The 15,900-nt window shown below is 40.4% G+C and overlaps 2 protein-coding genes across 2 annotated transcripts; both read left to right on the forward strand.

Moving 5' to 3' along the window:
* Window positions 1-212: 212 nt before the first annotated feature.
* On the forward strand, window positions 213-11,177 carry LOC311350931 (malate dehydrogenase, cytoplasmic-like). Its single transcript, XM_084471033.1, has 9 exons — window positions 213-264; window positions 852-950; window positions 2,112-2,208; window positions 6,807-6,982; window positions 7,902-8,024; window positions 8,348-8,524; window positions 9,033-9,146; window positions 9,276-9,365; window positions 10,398-11,177. Exons 1-9 carry the CDS (start codon window positions 262-264, stop codon window positions 10,518-10,520), a joined length of 1,002 nt encoding a protein of 333 aa, XP_084327159.1. The 5' UTR covers window positions 213-261; the 3' UTR covers window positions 10,521-11,177.
* Window positions 11,178-12,347: 1,170 nt separating this feature from the next.
* On the forward strand, window positions 12,348-15,362 carry lyrm7 (LYR motif containing 7). Its single transcript, XM_084470400.1, has 5 exons — window positions 12,348-12,389; window positions 12,648-12,720; window positions 13,342-13,412; window positions 14,214-14,295; window positions 14,374-15,362. The coding sequence occupies exons 1-5, from the start codon at window positions 12,372-12,374 to the stop codon at window positions 14,442-14,444; spliced, it is 315 nt and encodes a 104-aa protein (XP_084326526.1). The 5' UTR covers window positions 12,348-12,371; the 3' UTR covers window positions 14,445-15,362.
* The last annotated feature ends 538 nt before the right edge of the window (window positions 15,363-15,900 follow it).

Consider the following 15,900-nt stretch of genomic DNA (forward strand, 5'->3'; position numbering starts at 1 on the left):
ACGACTTTAACGTAACGAAATAATCGATCTCATGTAGGACTGCGTGAACTATCCCATTTGTGACGCGTATTGTGTGCATACGTGCATGCGTTTGGGGTTGTGCTAATCGTTTAGCTACAATCGAACACATTAGAACTACAGTTCCCACAACCGCCGCTCTGCCGTAAAGTGTCTAAATGTCGCGACTGGGCCGCTCGGTTAAGCCGCTGCGCCTCGCCTACCGTATAGACAGAGACGAGCAGGCAGAGCGGCGGCGTGAATATGGTGAGTGAGTGAGTAGTGAATAGTCGAGAAAACCTCATGCTCGCTAAAATAGTTTAACGATGTGGACGTTGAGGTCAAAACGGGATGGACGGGAAAACAACAGAGCACTTTGTGAATGAAGGCAGTTAGTTTGTGAAGTGTCCGGTGTCAACACTTTTATTGGCGAAGGCTATAAGGAATTAACGTCACCTCGTCTGCTACTTTATTATCAAACGAATGCGTTATTGTCAAATTATTGTTTGTGGATGTTTGACTTACGGTCTCCACCTGAACTTGAATGAACCTGAATGTTTCAGCGAGTAACCTGTAGTTTAAAAACATATTCATTTTGCATCAATTTCGATCTTTATTTATACGATATTGGTGTTAATAGCTTTAGAATAGCGTAGTATGACCTTTAAATATGTCAGTCTCTTTATGTCGCCGGTGAGCTGAGAACTTATGGCTGACAAGGTGCGCTATTTCTGGACTGCGCGTGCCCTTAAACCTTTCCGTGCGCACCGAGCGGCGCGCCGTCGGACGGATCCCGTGTCGGACCTTTGATGTGTCCGGTTAATTATAACCATATATTTCTAATTGTATTACAGGCTCAACCAATTCGAGTTTTGGTGACAGGTGCAGCTGGGCAGATCGCCTATTCCCTTCTGTTCAGCATTGCAAAGGGAGATGTCTTCGGGAAGGATCAGGTAACGATTAAGGGCTTTGAGTGTCTTGTGAAACGCACTATGCCTTATCTTAATAGTGAGTACCTAAATACATCTATATAGATATATAGATATATAGATATCTTTGTCTATATATCTATATCGCTCTTAATTTTTATATTTATATACATTATGACTATATTTTTTGTATAAGGTGACCTATCTTAAATTAAATTCACGTGCATCCAATAGGTTACAAACTAAGTGTGTTTGTGTGTGTGTGTGTGTGTGTGTGTGTGTGTGTGTGTGTGTGTGTGTGTGTGTGTGTGTGTGTGTGTGTGTGTGTGTGTGTGAGTGTTTGTGTGTAAGCCTGGATCTACCATATGGGCATTCTGGGCACGTGCCCAGGGAGAAAAAAACAAAACAAATGGATGTTTACTCCTTTTGGTTTATGTCAGGCTCCGCAGAATATGACACAAAGCTTGACCAGTTCTCTTGATCTTAATAATCATCCAAACAGAGTTCAATAAAATAACTTTCCAAGAAAATAAAGTATCATGATTGATTGTTTTGATTGGTTGGTTATTGGTGAGATGGCTGGGCTAGAGGTGAGTTAGATAAAGCTCACTAAGTGAGCCTTATTCTGAACTGCATTCAGCTGTGATGTGTGATGACCTTTATAAGGGTATTGTTTGAGGCCTATTCCTAGTCAGTCACATTATAATGTGTCGGTATTAACTGATATGCTGTCATTGCTTGGGTTGTTTTCAGTGAGAAAAATATTCCCAATGTCTAAAGTCATAGGATGATTTCATCCATTGTGTCCTTGTCTTTGTTTGATTTGTGAGGAGAATGGCGGTACTTGGTCTATGGAACTGTGTAGGCATCAGCCAGACTTGTTATTCAGCCTCGGACCAATATGTCAAATATATTATATTTTAGGTCAAATGCTTTTTTTTTTTTAACTTGTCCTGTTGTTAGTTTGATTGATATTGAAACAAATAGTTCATAGTCTTTCACAAAAAAATATCCATTTTATAACAATAACCGATCACTTTGTAGTATGATTCCAATAACACTAAAAAAGTAGCATTTAGCTCAATGCTAAATGGGTTGCCTTTTACTTTGACAGGGTTAAGCTTTTTTTGGTCTTACTCTCATTTTCTCTTTACTTTCCGCTCTCCATCCTGGACCTACCACAAGCCCATCGTCCTGCTCCTTTTGGACATTTCACCAATGCTTCCCGTCCTGGATGGCGTGGTCATGGAGCTGCAGGACTGTGCCCTCCCACTGCTGAAGGGTAACTACGATGACTGATGGATAACATTCAGGGCCAACAGAAAGTTTATTTGTCACATCTCTTAATTCAATTCAATTTTTGGATTAAAGTTTCTTGGTTTACACTTTCTAATTTGTGTTTAATTTGCCACATTGGATATAACAACTATTTTGTACTTGTTGTGGTTACTAACTTACAAACGTACTTACAAACATATCTTATCTCATCTTATCTTTTAATATGGAAACATGCTCATCCATGCCACATGGCTTTTTTCCTGAATTGTAGACATATCCCATCCATTATATGGACCAACGCTACACCTTTAGTTGTGAGCCGCCATTATGTGCCATCTCCATTGTGACCTGGAATTTTTCCTTTGAAATGGTGCTGTTCTTTGCTTTGTTTGGGCAGGCCCTGAGGCCCCTGTATTTACAAAGACAATGTTGGGTGCACAGAAATGGGTTGCAACCTTAGCCACATGTGACCAATGTTCAACGGCCTGCTATTTATGTATTTCAAGCAGAAACAAAGGTTTAAGCAGTTATATATGTTAAACCCATTTCTCGGCATGTCTTTTCTTACAATTATTTTTTAATGTGATCTGTTTAAAGACACTTGACAAGTATGTTTAATAGATTGTAGCAATATCCATTGCTACACTCCACCTAGCTGACTTGTATGGGGCTCCAGTTTATTATAAGTTTTGCATAAAATGATATATGGCCTGGTGCTCCATGTTGCCATGTAGTCAACATGGCAACTCTCTCTGAGTGTATGTGGTGATGTCTGGTTTAACCTGGGCACACTTATTACTCAATGTACAACCGTTCTGCAGCCTCATCCAGTCCCATAGTTCAATCCGACTCGGCCAGGTGAGGCTGCCTAAACCAGCCATCATCCCAACACACTCCCACAGAGATAAAGATACTTTATTGATCAGTGTAGGCATGCCACTAACTTATGCTTGGTAACTTAGAGACCAGCAGCAATAAGATGAGAAAAACAAACAAACAAAAAAAACAAATAAGCACAAAAAAGTAATTAGGTATCTTGCTCTATTCATATATAATACATAATTGAATACATAAATAAAGGAACTTGGGTAAGACAGGAAAACAATAATAAAGGAAATATTCAGCATAAAAAGGTATTGCACAACAATTAGGTATAAAAACAAGTCTTCAGTCCTCAGGAACTATGAGGACTGAACAATTTAAGATGATTTTATGAGAAGGTACTGCTTAATTTCTAGATAGTACTAACTGATACTTGGTTACCAACATACTAACTACAATTGTAACTTAAATTGATGGGTAAAAGAGGAATTGTTTCTAAGAATTGGTTGCCTATTATCCTATAGGAAGTATGCAAACAGACTGATCACCAACCTAAAACAGTCACAACAACACGGAACTTAGGGGGATAGGTAATAGTGGAGGTTTTTATTAGTATTTCAGCTGTAGTTTCTAGTAACTCTTATTTACCAGGGGTTGTTGTGGATAGCTTTATATATTAGGACGTTTATGATGAGAAGCATCCACTCCCGGGTGTCAATCAAAACACCAATAGAAACAACAGTACAGTAACGGTATTATTATTAGACACCACGGCTGACCAGATAAACACAAACAAGGCCATTGATCTTTACATCCACCGACCTCACTAGCTTTCGGCTAGGTCCACTGGAGATTTCTGCCACTTCTGACAGGTCTGCAGACCAGGCAGGTAATTGCAGATAAACCTTGACCAAAAGCGGTCTGCCAGCACTTGTGAATGTTGCCAACCATGGCGACTCAGCAGCTCGGTTTCAGGATAGACTTGTTGTGGCAGAGGTCACTGGGTCCAGGTCAGTAATGCTATATGAAACATAGCCTAAAGGCTTAGCATTAACGATTCCCTGCACATCCAGGAGGACAGTGAGAAAACGTCTTCTGTTACTGGCTGGGCACCTAAGGTGGTGTAGAGCGCTGTCTTGACTGATCTGATTTCCCGTCCCAATACTTCTCCAAAGTGTGGTGCTGCAGGGGGATGAAGTGTATCTTCTGTTTTGCCATCAGCCTTTGAAGCTGAGGAGACATTGCTGCAAAGGCTTCCTGCAGTTCCTTCTTTCCTCCCTGCCTTCTCTCCTCCCCTCCTCCCTGGTCACAGAATAGCTCTGATGGTGTCCCTCGGCAGGCAATGAAACGCTTGAGGGCCATGACAATGGTGTCAGTGTCAATGGTGCAGAAAAGGTTGAAGTGTACTCCTCGTGTTGTGAGACACTATTACTCCCCATTTCTTCTCTGTCCGTCGACCCTCCTTCACCTTCAGTGGCCCAAAACAGTCTATCCCTGTTGAAAAGAATGCAGGCTTGTGTAGCCTTCCTCAAGGAGTCTGCCACCGACACAGATGAGCCCAATTGACTCGTCGATCTCAGGGCACAAGGTAAGCAGACGGCTACTGGTGGAGACGGGCTTCCCAGTCTTAAGAAGCCGGAGCTCTTCTAAGAATACCCCTGCTGGTGATCCTCAGCATTAACTACTATGACCGACCACCTGAGGTGGGGGGATCAGGCCAAAAGGTGGCTATCCCGCAGAAGGTAGACTTACGGATCTCTGAGGCGTCTTCCTCAGGTCTTGCGTTGGGCTTCACTGGCCAGTTTTCTAGGCCGTGAAGGAGGAATGGGGGACAGAGGCTCCAACTCTTAGGCTCAATAAGAGCTCAAGGTCTTACCTCGGGTAATGTCATGGGCCGATTATTTGCTGAATTGACGTAGTGCCAATTGCAGCAGGTGGTCAGCTCTTGAATTTCTGCCACTCTGGTGTAGCCGTGTAGCCGTATTGGAGCCACTCGGGTGGAAGGACAGATTAATATGATGTTGTCCATCAACCGATGGTATCAACTGATGGTACTGAAGTATGCCACTGAGCCATAGGCTTGCTCTGAGGCATCACAAAAGATGTGGTCCTCTCTGGTGACACTGGACCTGTCCACTCCAGGGAGTAGATATGACCAGGGTTAGGTGATTTGGGGGAGGGTCTGCAGCTCTACCTCCTAGTCAGTTCAAGCTTGTAGAAGGTCATGGGGAAGATGTGGCTCATCCCAGTCACGTTGCTTACTCCAAAGGTGTTTAACCAGCATCTTAGTGTGGTGGTGTAGGGAGTGGTGTAGGGCAGTAGGAATCCAAGTGGGTCGTATTGGCTTGCTAGTACTTTATAGATATTCCGCATTGTTGGAACATCATAGGGGACAGGGCGGTGTTTGAAGCCCAGAGTGTCGGTCTGACATGCCAGCTCAGCCCAAGGGTCAACTACAGGGGGTCAGCATTGTCCTGAGCAAGCCAGAGTTCCAGGCTATCTGATAGGTGACTCACAGCACTCTGTATGTTGCTGGCCCATTGGCGTAGTTCGAACCCACCAGATGCCAGGGTGGTGATGAAAAGGTGGTCGAACACCCGTCTTGCCTTTTCTGGGGCGTGCAGGCAGGTTTTTCTCCACTGAAAAATGTCATCGTCTGGACAGCTTTAGTCAGTGAAGGGCCGCTTCGGCGTATGTTGCACAGCACAGGCTACAAGTGGTGCCAAAGGGTAGCACCCGCCACTTGAACACAGCTGGTGCAATAGTCATATTCAGGTCACGCCACAAAAACCATAGGAGAGTTATAATAGTATATATACTTATTATAGTTGTAGATAAATACAAACACTACTGACAAAGGCCCACTGATGTCTATAATATGAAATAGAAGGTATATCAGTCAAATAAGTCTATCAATGCTATTCATTGTATCCAGGGAACCGGAGTTACACATGAACTTGACTATGGCTGAACTACAGTGTGTCGTGGCCGTATTAATAAATACTCGCTAATATCGAAAGTCTAGAGACCATATATACTTTGTATATATATATATATATATATATACAAAGACATCCATTAACTAACTAAGACCCAAGGTTTGGAACGTTAAGTGAAGGTTACATATTCGGCAGCAGTGTGATCAGCTACGCATTAAATTGACATGAGCTAACTTAGCCAGTGCAGCTACTCAGAGCCTTTTATATAGGGGTAATTACCCAATAATATATAATCATTTATAGGGATGGGTATCGAAAACCGGTTCTTGTTGAGAACCGGTTCCGACTGTTTTGATTCCTTGGAATCGTTTGCCAGTTTTGCAAACGATTCCCTTATCGATTCCGAGCGGGCGCGAATGACGTATTTGCCACAGAATAACTTATCTTGTATTGTATGTTGTTAATTTCTACATACAAGAATATTTATTTTATTATTATTATACCTCAAGACAGTTTGTAAAGTCATCATGTTACTTCTAACTGAACTAAAGTTGATTCTAATTGACCTGTTTGTTCTCCTTTTTTCCAAATGAGAATCGATAAGAGAATCGATAAAGAACCGAATCGTTTAGCAGAATCGAAAATGGAATCGGAATCGCAAAAATCTTATCAATACCCATCCCTAATCATTTAACATATGTTTACCAGGTCAATACTTTGTGATTAGAGGACTGTAAAAGAAGGTTAACCAATCAAACTAAACTTGGCAATATTTAATAAGTGCAACAACAAGGCATTTGTTATACAAGCCACCACAGGAAAAAATCTCCTGTCTCCACAGAGGTTGTCTCCACTGATAAGGAGGAGGTGGCCTTCAAGGACCTAGATGTCGCCATCTTGGTGGGCTCCATGCCTAGAAGGGATGGAATGGAGAGGAAGGACCTGCTGAAGGCCAACGTCGCTATCTTCAAGAGCCAGGGAGGCGCCCTGGACAAGTTTGCAAAGAAGACTGTCAAGGTAAAAAGAAAATCTGCTGGAATTCCCTTTACAGCCAGGGCCTCCTTCTGTCTACTGCAGTGGACAGAGTGAATCCACTGCTTCCTCACACCCCATACAGGCCCCTGGGCTCTAATACACTACGCCCCATAGGGCCCCTGGGCTCTGTAATGCACTACGCCCCATAGGGCCCCTGGGCTCTAATACACTACGCCCCATAGGGCCCCTGGGCTCTAATACACTACGCCTCATAGGGCCCCTGGGTTCTAATACACTACGCCCCATAGGGCCCCTGGTCTCTGTAATACACTACGCCCCATAGGGCCCCTGGGCTCTGTAATACACTACACCCCATAGGGGCCCCTGGGCTCTGTAATGCACTATGCCCCATAGGGCCCCTGGGCTCTGTAATGCACTACGCCCCATAGGGCCCCTGGGCTCTGTAATACACTACACCCCATAGGGCCCCTGGGCTCTAATACACTATGCCCAATAAGGGCCCCTGGGCTCTGTAATGCACCAGGCCCCTTGGTCTCATTCTGAGACCATGGAGGACTGCAGAGGCGGAAATAAAGCTTTGTTGGATTTAAAGGGCGCAATAAGGTCAAGATAAACAAAAGGTTATCTTCTTTCATCTCTCCATCATTTCCTATCGCAGATGATGCAGGTATTAATCATAAAAAACATACTTTTGGCTCATAAAGAAGGAAAGAAATGTATTTTCATGAAGATTGCCAATCTTTTTAATATCCAGTAACTATCACTGGTCAATTGTGAATTCATATTTTTTATTTAAAAAAAAAAGGAGAAAATATTTCCTGAAAGTTACTTTGGACAAAAGCATCTGCTTAATTGAGTGTCATGTAATCTTATTTGCTATGTGCTGTTGCACCTTAATTTGGGAGTCAATAATATGCATGTGTGTTTTTTTTGTCCCAAGGTGCTGGTCGTGGGGAACCCTGCCAACACTAACTGTCTGATCGCTGCAAAGTCTGCTCCTTCTATCCCTAAAGAAAACTTCTCCTGCCTCACCCGTCTGGACCACAACAGGGCCTGCTCCCAGGTCGGTGGTGGTTTTTAAGAGCTGAAATACACAGGAATACTTTGTGTCATATAATGCTGTATGTATGGCACTGTACAGATGGTGTCCTGACACATGGCTTGTGTTTACACTGTAAAACAGACCTGTGAAACTAGCAGTCTGCCTATTCACACTTCCGTACGGAAAAATATTCCAAAAATAAAAACTTTGATAACATGTGCACTGCAACAAAAGTGAATTTTAATGTTTTGATTCTGTCTCGGGGAAAAGTAAAAGGTTGATGGAACATCTACAGCCATTGTTCTAAGGCATTGGCAACCTTTATCTTCCTGTTTGTCTACCAGGTGGCGATTCGTTGCAGTGTTCCCGCCACCCACGTGAAGAATGTGATCATCTGGGGAAACCACTCGTCCACTCAGTACCCAGACGTCCACCACTGCAAAGTCAACATGGCTGGCAGTGATCTGCCCTGCTTCGAGGCAGTTAAAGATGATGCCTGGCTCAAGGGAGACTTCATTGCTGTAAGTTGAACCGAGCTGCTACTAATGTGTTGACCAGCTAAATAACCTCCTAGTTGTTTGTCACACAGGGGTTATGTTTCTTGGCTGTAATGAGAGGTAACATATCCAAAGTGAGGGTTTTTTTGTTTATGAAAGATGTACTAAGTAATGTTTCCTTAATTTGTATGCACTTCCTTTCTGAACCTATTTTGAATGTAATGCTGTTCTTTTTTTGCCTTCTCCGATTGATCATGGTTTGAGTCTAGTCAAATATTGTATAAATTCCCTTAAAGGATGGGGTTGAGATATGCACTTGCATTTTCACCTCTGCTCTGGGCTCACTCTCGGTCGACATTGCAATGTTCTGTCCAGTTCACATTACAATATCCTTTCTATTTTATAAACAATGTTTAACACCTGCTCTCTGATGCTTTATACTGAACTGAACTGGTTGGGTGTCCTGCAAGTCGCCAAACAAACACAATATATTATGATTAAGTCTCTCACATTCCTGATGTTTTTAATCCAGACAGTCCAGCAGCGAGGCGCGGCAGTCATCAAGGCCAGGAAGCTGTCCAGTGCCATGTCTGCTGCCAAGGCCATCTGTGACCACCTGAGGGACATCTGGTTAGGAACCCCCGAGGTGAGCACTGGGCGGCCGGGGCCTGCCTTCTCCCACGTCTCATCTATACATTGTATTAAATCTCATCTATACATTGTATTAAATCTCATCTATACATTGTATTAACTATTTCCCCACCCTGCTTTTCAGGGAGAATTCATCTCCATGGGTGTGTACTCCAACGGGAACCGTTATGGAGTCCCAGAGGATCTTGTCTACTCCTTCCCTGTAAACATTAAGGTCAGTCGGTTTCTATTGGTCTTTTCTTCTATATGTCATTTAAGGTTCAATTTCAGTCAGTGTTTTTTTTTATATCTTTATATGAATAAGCAGAAACGTACATGTGTTTATTTATCTTTAGGTATAGCATGACAAGTTTCTAATTAGTGATAATTGGTGAGGTAATTAACTAATGTTTAAAACCTATATATTGTATACCTTTCCCAGACTTGTAGTCTCACAAATCACATTTTATTAACATCTTAGTATGATGGCAGCCAAGCTAAAATCTGGGTGAAATGGGTTTAATAAAGTTTTCAGTTTTTTCCAATCATGTGGTTGGGTGCTGGGGTTTCGGTATACACAGGTTACATGGAATGAGTCTCTACTTCAAACAACCTCACTGGCGGGACCAGAACAAATGTGATATGGCTGACCGTTAATCTCAGCCCCAGAAGATGAAATAAAAGTTAACATAGTCTTTCCATTATCGGCATCCCTCCTTGGCAAACAGCGAACACAAACTCGGCCAGCACTGGTAATCAAACTTTTCCCGTAGCTGATGGGAAGACAAGCTAAACATTGATAAAATATATATATATTTTTACAATATTTCCCATTCTTTGGTCCAGCTGGTGTTTACATGTTTCTTTGTTATTCAAATAAAGCTAGGCCACCGTTTAGAATGGGTGGTTCCTATGCAAGGACAGTCTTGTTTACCGGTCGCTGACAGTGCCAGAGTGTTGTGACTATTATTATGCTTCGATGTTCCTACTAAATTAGAAGGGTTAAGGGAACAGAACACCAACAGTGGCTGCAAAGACCATCACTTACCTTGTGGACAACAGGTGTTCTCATCTCACAATGCAGATGGTCTGTAATGGGGTGCTTCTAATGTTGGCTGTGTTGTGTTATTTATGTTATGCTATGTTCGGATAGTGGCCAAGGAGAGAGACTGCCTGTGGTGGGATATCTGTTTGCGTTGCCCATTTAGTGCCGAGAGAGAGGGATGGATATTTAATACATCCATATATTTTATTTCCATTTCCACAGGACAAGTCTTGGAAGGTTGTGGACGGCTTGGCCATCAATGACTTCTCCAAGAGTAGGATGGATGCCTCTGCTGCCGAGCTAATCGAGGAGAGGGACATGGCACTCTCAACTCTTGCCGTGTAACTAGGCCCCAGTTCAACCGAGCAGCCAGAGACCATGGGAAATCCAGACGCACGCTTATGAGAAAACACCCCCACCTTTGCAGTTGTGTTTAGTGCGTGATCATTTGCGCATATTTTCCATTTAAAGTGTAGGTGAACCCCCTGTTTCAGCTCAAATTAGAAGAGATTGATAAAAATGTGTTTTTGGTTGAGAGTTCCGGGGGGAATGTGGTATCCCATGGTTACGACCCTAGCCAACTTTCTGATCAACCGCTGTTAAGACGGAGCTCCACACAAACTGGTTGGCAAACACACATTATTTTTAACCAGTTTTCTCTAAATTACGGTCTTATTTATGTAACAGAGATAAAATGGCATAGATTACTATGTTGAGCTCATATAAGACATCTTCCCACGTTTAACACCAAAATAAATCCATTTTGGTTTCACCTCACATTTTTTGCAAGGGAGGCAGGGTTCTTGGTTACTGTTACAACTAGTTCAATGTACTAAGTCTATTATTGGGAGTGTTTGAAAATACAAGTCAATTATGTACTACGTTTTGGTGGATATCATATTTACTAGGTTTATCAAATTAATGAAAGCAGTGTCTATATTCACTGGGTTTTATTGTGTCACTGGGTTTCTATTGAAATTTAAATACAGAAATACATGGGGATGTGTATTGCCATTTCTTTATCGCTATGTTCAGATTTAGCCTCTCAGTCAAGTAATAAGTATAACTGCTTATTTTATTTACAGCCTACTTATATTACAAATCCATTTTATATCTTGTCTTCACTGTCTAAAATCAATCGAAAATTAACTTATACAGAGCAGTCCACCAGAACAGATATTCTCATACAGCATTTCACTCACACATAGCTGATAGATAGGCTATGGAATTTATATAGCTCTTTCCCAGCCCTGTTACCACAACTATTATATTATATTGTAAATTCTGTGGATCCTTAGATGAATTATGCTGCCCTTTTGGTAGATTTGTAAAGCATGAAATACAGCTGATAATTCTATTGAATTTATGAAGAAGAAGAAAATCATAAATCAGTTAAAAAGAGTAAACTGTCAGATAACATTTTTGTAGGAGACCCATCCATCGGAAATAGAACATGAGAAACTGTAAAAACACATAAATCGGGTAGAAAGATAAGAGTATCTATTAAGATACATAGATTTCAAAATTGATACAATTTAACGTCAAAGTTCAGAAACACAGATTTATTCTGGTAAATGGAGATATAACTTATGCTCCAAATGAGGATGAGCCTGATTTAATTCAAACAATCTAACACAAGAATGTAATTCTTAAACACCTATCGATAGTCAGGTCTGGTTGATGTTTGGAGAACTACATTCCCTAAAGGTATAGATTTAACTTTTTATTCTCGTAGACATTCATCCTTTTCTAGAATTGATCATGTGTTTAGCCCAAGAGCAGAACTACACAGGATATAAACATGAGTTGTCTCCTAAGGAGATAAACAGCACCATCTGCTGGACAACTGGGGGAAGTACAAACACAAATAAGGACTCAACGAAAGAGAACGGACATTTATATTCAAAACGTTATTATCTATAAATTATTATTTTTTTGTTTTATTTCTTATTTTTATGTGTGACAAAATAGGAATTCATTCAAAGTCATCAAAGTGGAAATATTTGAACAGAAGTCACTACTGCTCACTTATTTTGGTCCAAGGAAGCGAGAAAGCGCCTCCTGCGTCTGTAGACACGTGACATTAAGTAGGAGGGCTGCTATTGGTTGATACATGGGAGTCTTTTCACACGTTTTCAGTGATTGGCTGTTCTGTAGTTTCGATTTCCAACACGGAAGTGATCTAAATACGTAAACATGAGCACCCGTCTGAAGGTGAGTTAAGAAACCCTCACATTTATCTTACTTTGGTTTAACTACACGATTTTCTGCTGACCAAATTTAGCATGGGCGTTTGAGCCTCAAACGATCTTGTTTGAGCCTCAAACGATCAAAACATGTACCCTGATTTCTAACAGCATAACGTAAAAATGGCATCTGGCTCATTTCAATGTCCTTCACTAAAGTTGACAATTTGCAGTACTAAAGCACTGAATATAATTACAATTCCGTCATGTATCCGTCCACGTTTAGGTCCTCAGCGTGTTCAAAGCTTTGCACAGAACAAGGATCGCTGTGTTCAAAGATGATAATACAGCATTGACAGGTATGTAGGCCTATCTTGTGATGTCCTCTGATATTATTACTACTCCTAAATATAATTACTAACGTGATGTCACGACTGGATCCCATTCAAAACAGTGAAGTAGACCCCAGACTTGAAACGGATCACTGATCTGTATGCATGACCTTGGTTTAACCCATTTTTTACTTTTGTAAACGGGTTGAAACAAGCATTGAAATCAACCAAATATTTAAATTTCCATTCTGGCACATTTTGACCTTTTAATGTGACGTCTACTTTTCTTCTCTGCTCTTCTGGAAGATCTTAATCACAACTGCTGTATCTATTTGTAAAGCCTACATGTAATTGATAGATACCCCTTGTCGGTATTCTATATTTATATTTATATATATTTATTCAATTTAATTGATGCAAATCGTCTTTATTGATTTTATAATTGTTTCAACACAATTAAATAAAATTAAGCCGACTGAGTTATGGACCCTAATGTGGCTCATGGAAAAACCTTGAAAGATCAGTTCAGAATCCGAAAAATTCTATTACACAATCGCATTCTACCTTGGATCAATTGGATCATTCTTTCTTGGTATTCCCCTTAATTCACCTTTCATTATTTGGACATATATCTTTACAATTTTACAGCTGCAAGGTTAAAGATTAACGAGGAGTTCCAGAAAAACAAAAATGAGGCTTCAGAGGAAAACATTAATAAGGTAAAACACCCGGCAGCCTGAAAGCAACAAAAATGAAATTCAACATAAGATAAGAAAACACTCTACACTCTCTTGATCCTAAACAGGAATTTCGGGATCTTCTATATGTTATCAAAAAGCATCCACATATACAGGTGGTGTTTTGGTCAGCTGTTTGATTGCTTACTTCCCCTGCCTTTCTTAAAGTCACAATGTGTCACATGTCAACTACTTCCTAGTTTTAAATTACCTGGACATATCTGTAGTCAATGCCCATCGATAGTGATTTAGCTAATGTTATCATTAAAATCACTTCTTATAAACTGATATATTCTACAAATAAATCCTCCCAAACCCCTCCCTATTACGCCAGCCAGCCGAAATCGACGCCAGTGTGCGTCACCAAAGCCACCAAATCCTGACACGATAAAGTCTTCAAGAGAAGTTGATTGCCCACATATTTGTAAAACGTTTTCATGTGGGTTTTTTTTTGTTGTGAGTTTTGTTTATGATCTTAAATACATTGCACTTTCTAAAATGCTTTTATATTACTATTTTACTCTTTTTTTTCTTTTTTTCTTTAATTGATCTATTATTCTCTTTTTATTGTATGACAATGTTTATATGTGAAGCACTTTGAGTCTGCCTTGTGTATGAAAAGTGCTATATAAATAAAGTTGCCTTGCCTTGCCTTACCTTGCCTTTATCTGGTGAGGGAGAAAAATATTCAAACTTTCTAATTTGGGCAATATTTGGGCTTTTTAATTTGGGCAATATCAAAACAATAGAACATGTGTGCTCATAGTCTTTTCTTATTTACAGATGATTAATATGGGTTCATCTGTGGAAACTGTTCTCCGCAAAGCAGTCATTCAAGTGGAACACGTGGCAGAAGATAAGATATGTGGGTACCCTGATCTTATTCCACTTTGTTTTACAAAGATAAATTATCAGTATTAATATGCTTTTTTTTTTTCAACAGTGCTTCGACCAAGAGAGAGCCTTATGCTTGAAAATGTGCCTTACAGTGACACGCCAAGGAATAGAAGATGACATCAAAGAAAATAATAATTTATAACATTGTTGTTGTCCCAGCGATTGGACCACAGCAATGTGGGTTTAAAACGGCAATGTCATAGATCCTTATTAGATTCTTAATGGTCTAGGTTTATGAAAGCTTTACTGTGGTCATGGTTCTCTGCTAATGTATGTCTGTTTATTCGCTCTTCCTTATTGTAACCCTCAAATAAAACTCACAATAGATATCTTAACCAAACTAAATTTTTTTTTTGGTGTTTGCACAAAATTCTGAAACCAAAATTTAGACCCAGATTATATTTTGATGAATACCTATTAATATATATATATATATATATATATATTTGTTTTGTACACAATGCTTTTGATTAAGAAAAAACTTTTCTTATTAATTGAGTAAATAGCAACACTTGATACAGTCAAGTAAAACTTGAGCTAAAATGGAACTAGATGGGGCACCCCGGTGGCGCACTGGGTTAAAGCGAGTACCATGAAGGAACAGTCTTGAACGCAGAGACCTGGGTTTGAATCCTGCCTGTGGTCATTTGCTGCATGTCCTCTCCTCGATCTCCCATACCTTCCTCTCTATAAAAAAGCATAAAAAATGGAAATACATATCAACACGATCACCAGAGGACGCTGTAGGCACAGTTATTAAAAATAGTCTTGGCGTGGATCTAAAATTACACTTAAAAAAAAAAGGTTCAATTTTAGTATGTTTTTGTTTGGTCCCTGGATGATCTTAGTTTCTAGTGTGAGTAATGAGGACAGCTGCGGAGCAGGAGCAGCAGAGAAGAGTGAGCAACCATCAGTGGTAACCTAAACACCACTGTGTTGATATCAGCAGCAGTGTTGCTTTGACTGTTATCCCTCCCATCTCCCATGGAAATAAATAATATGAAACAACTTGCTCTGAGCAGCTGGTCTGACTCCTCCGTTGAGGTTCAAAGTTACTTTTAGACTCACATTTTCAGTTTTTAATTACTTAAATGAACCACCCCTTTGTATGAACTTGATAGCTTACCAACAGAACACCTGAGACTGCATGGACAGCAAAACAGATGGACAGCAGTAGGACTACCTTAGTCAGTCTGAGGGTCTTAAGTCTTCATCCAAACATTTAAATATTCCTGACCAAACAGTCTTAATTGTTATTTATGATATATTCGTTATGAATGAAGAAATTAAGTAATATATCAAATGTATAAATAAACATAAAATAAAAATTACATGTAGGCCTAATATGTGGTTGTGAAATTGTCTTGATCAGACTTGACTGGCTGGGAAAACATTCCTTACATGTACAACACACATTGGGAATTTGACTTGTTTTCACTGCAGACGTACAGAACAAACAACAAAATTGGATTTAAGTAAAAACTGAACAAAAATATAATATTCTATATGCTGTGGCGAGCAGCACGGGAAAGACCAGACGGGATACCAGGTTCAAGCAGTTCGCAACTCTCAT

Source organism: Micromesistius poutassou (assembly GCF_964030765.1).
Source record: "Micromesistius poutassou genome assembly, chromosome: 7".
Taxonomy (NCBI): domain Eukaryota; kingdom Metazoa; phylum Chordata; class Actinopteri; order Gadiformes; family Gadidae; genus Micromesistius; species Micromesistius poutassou.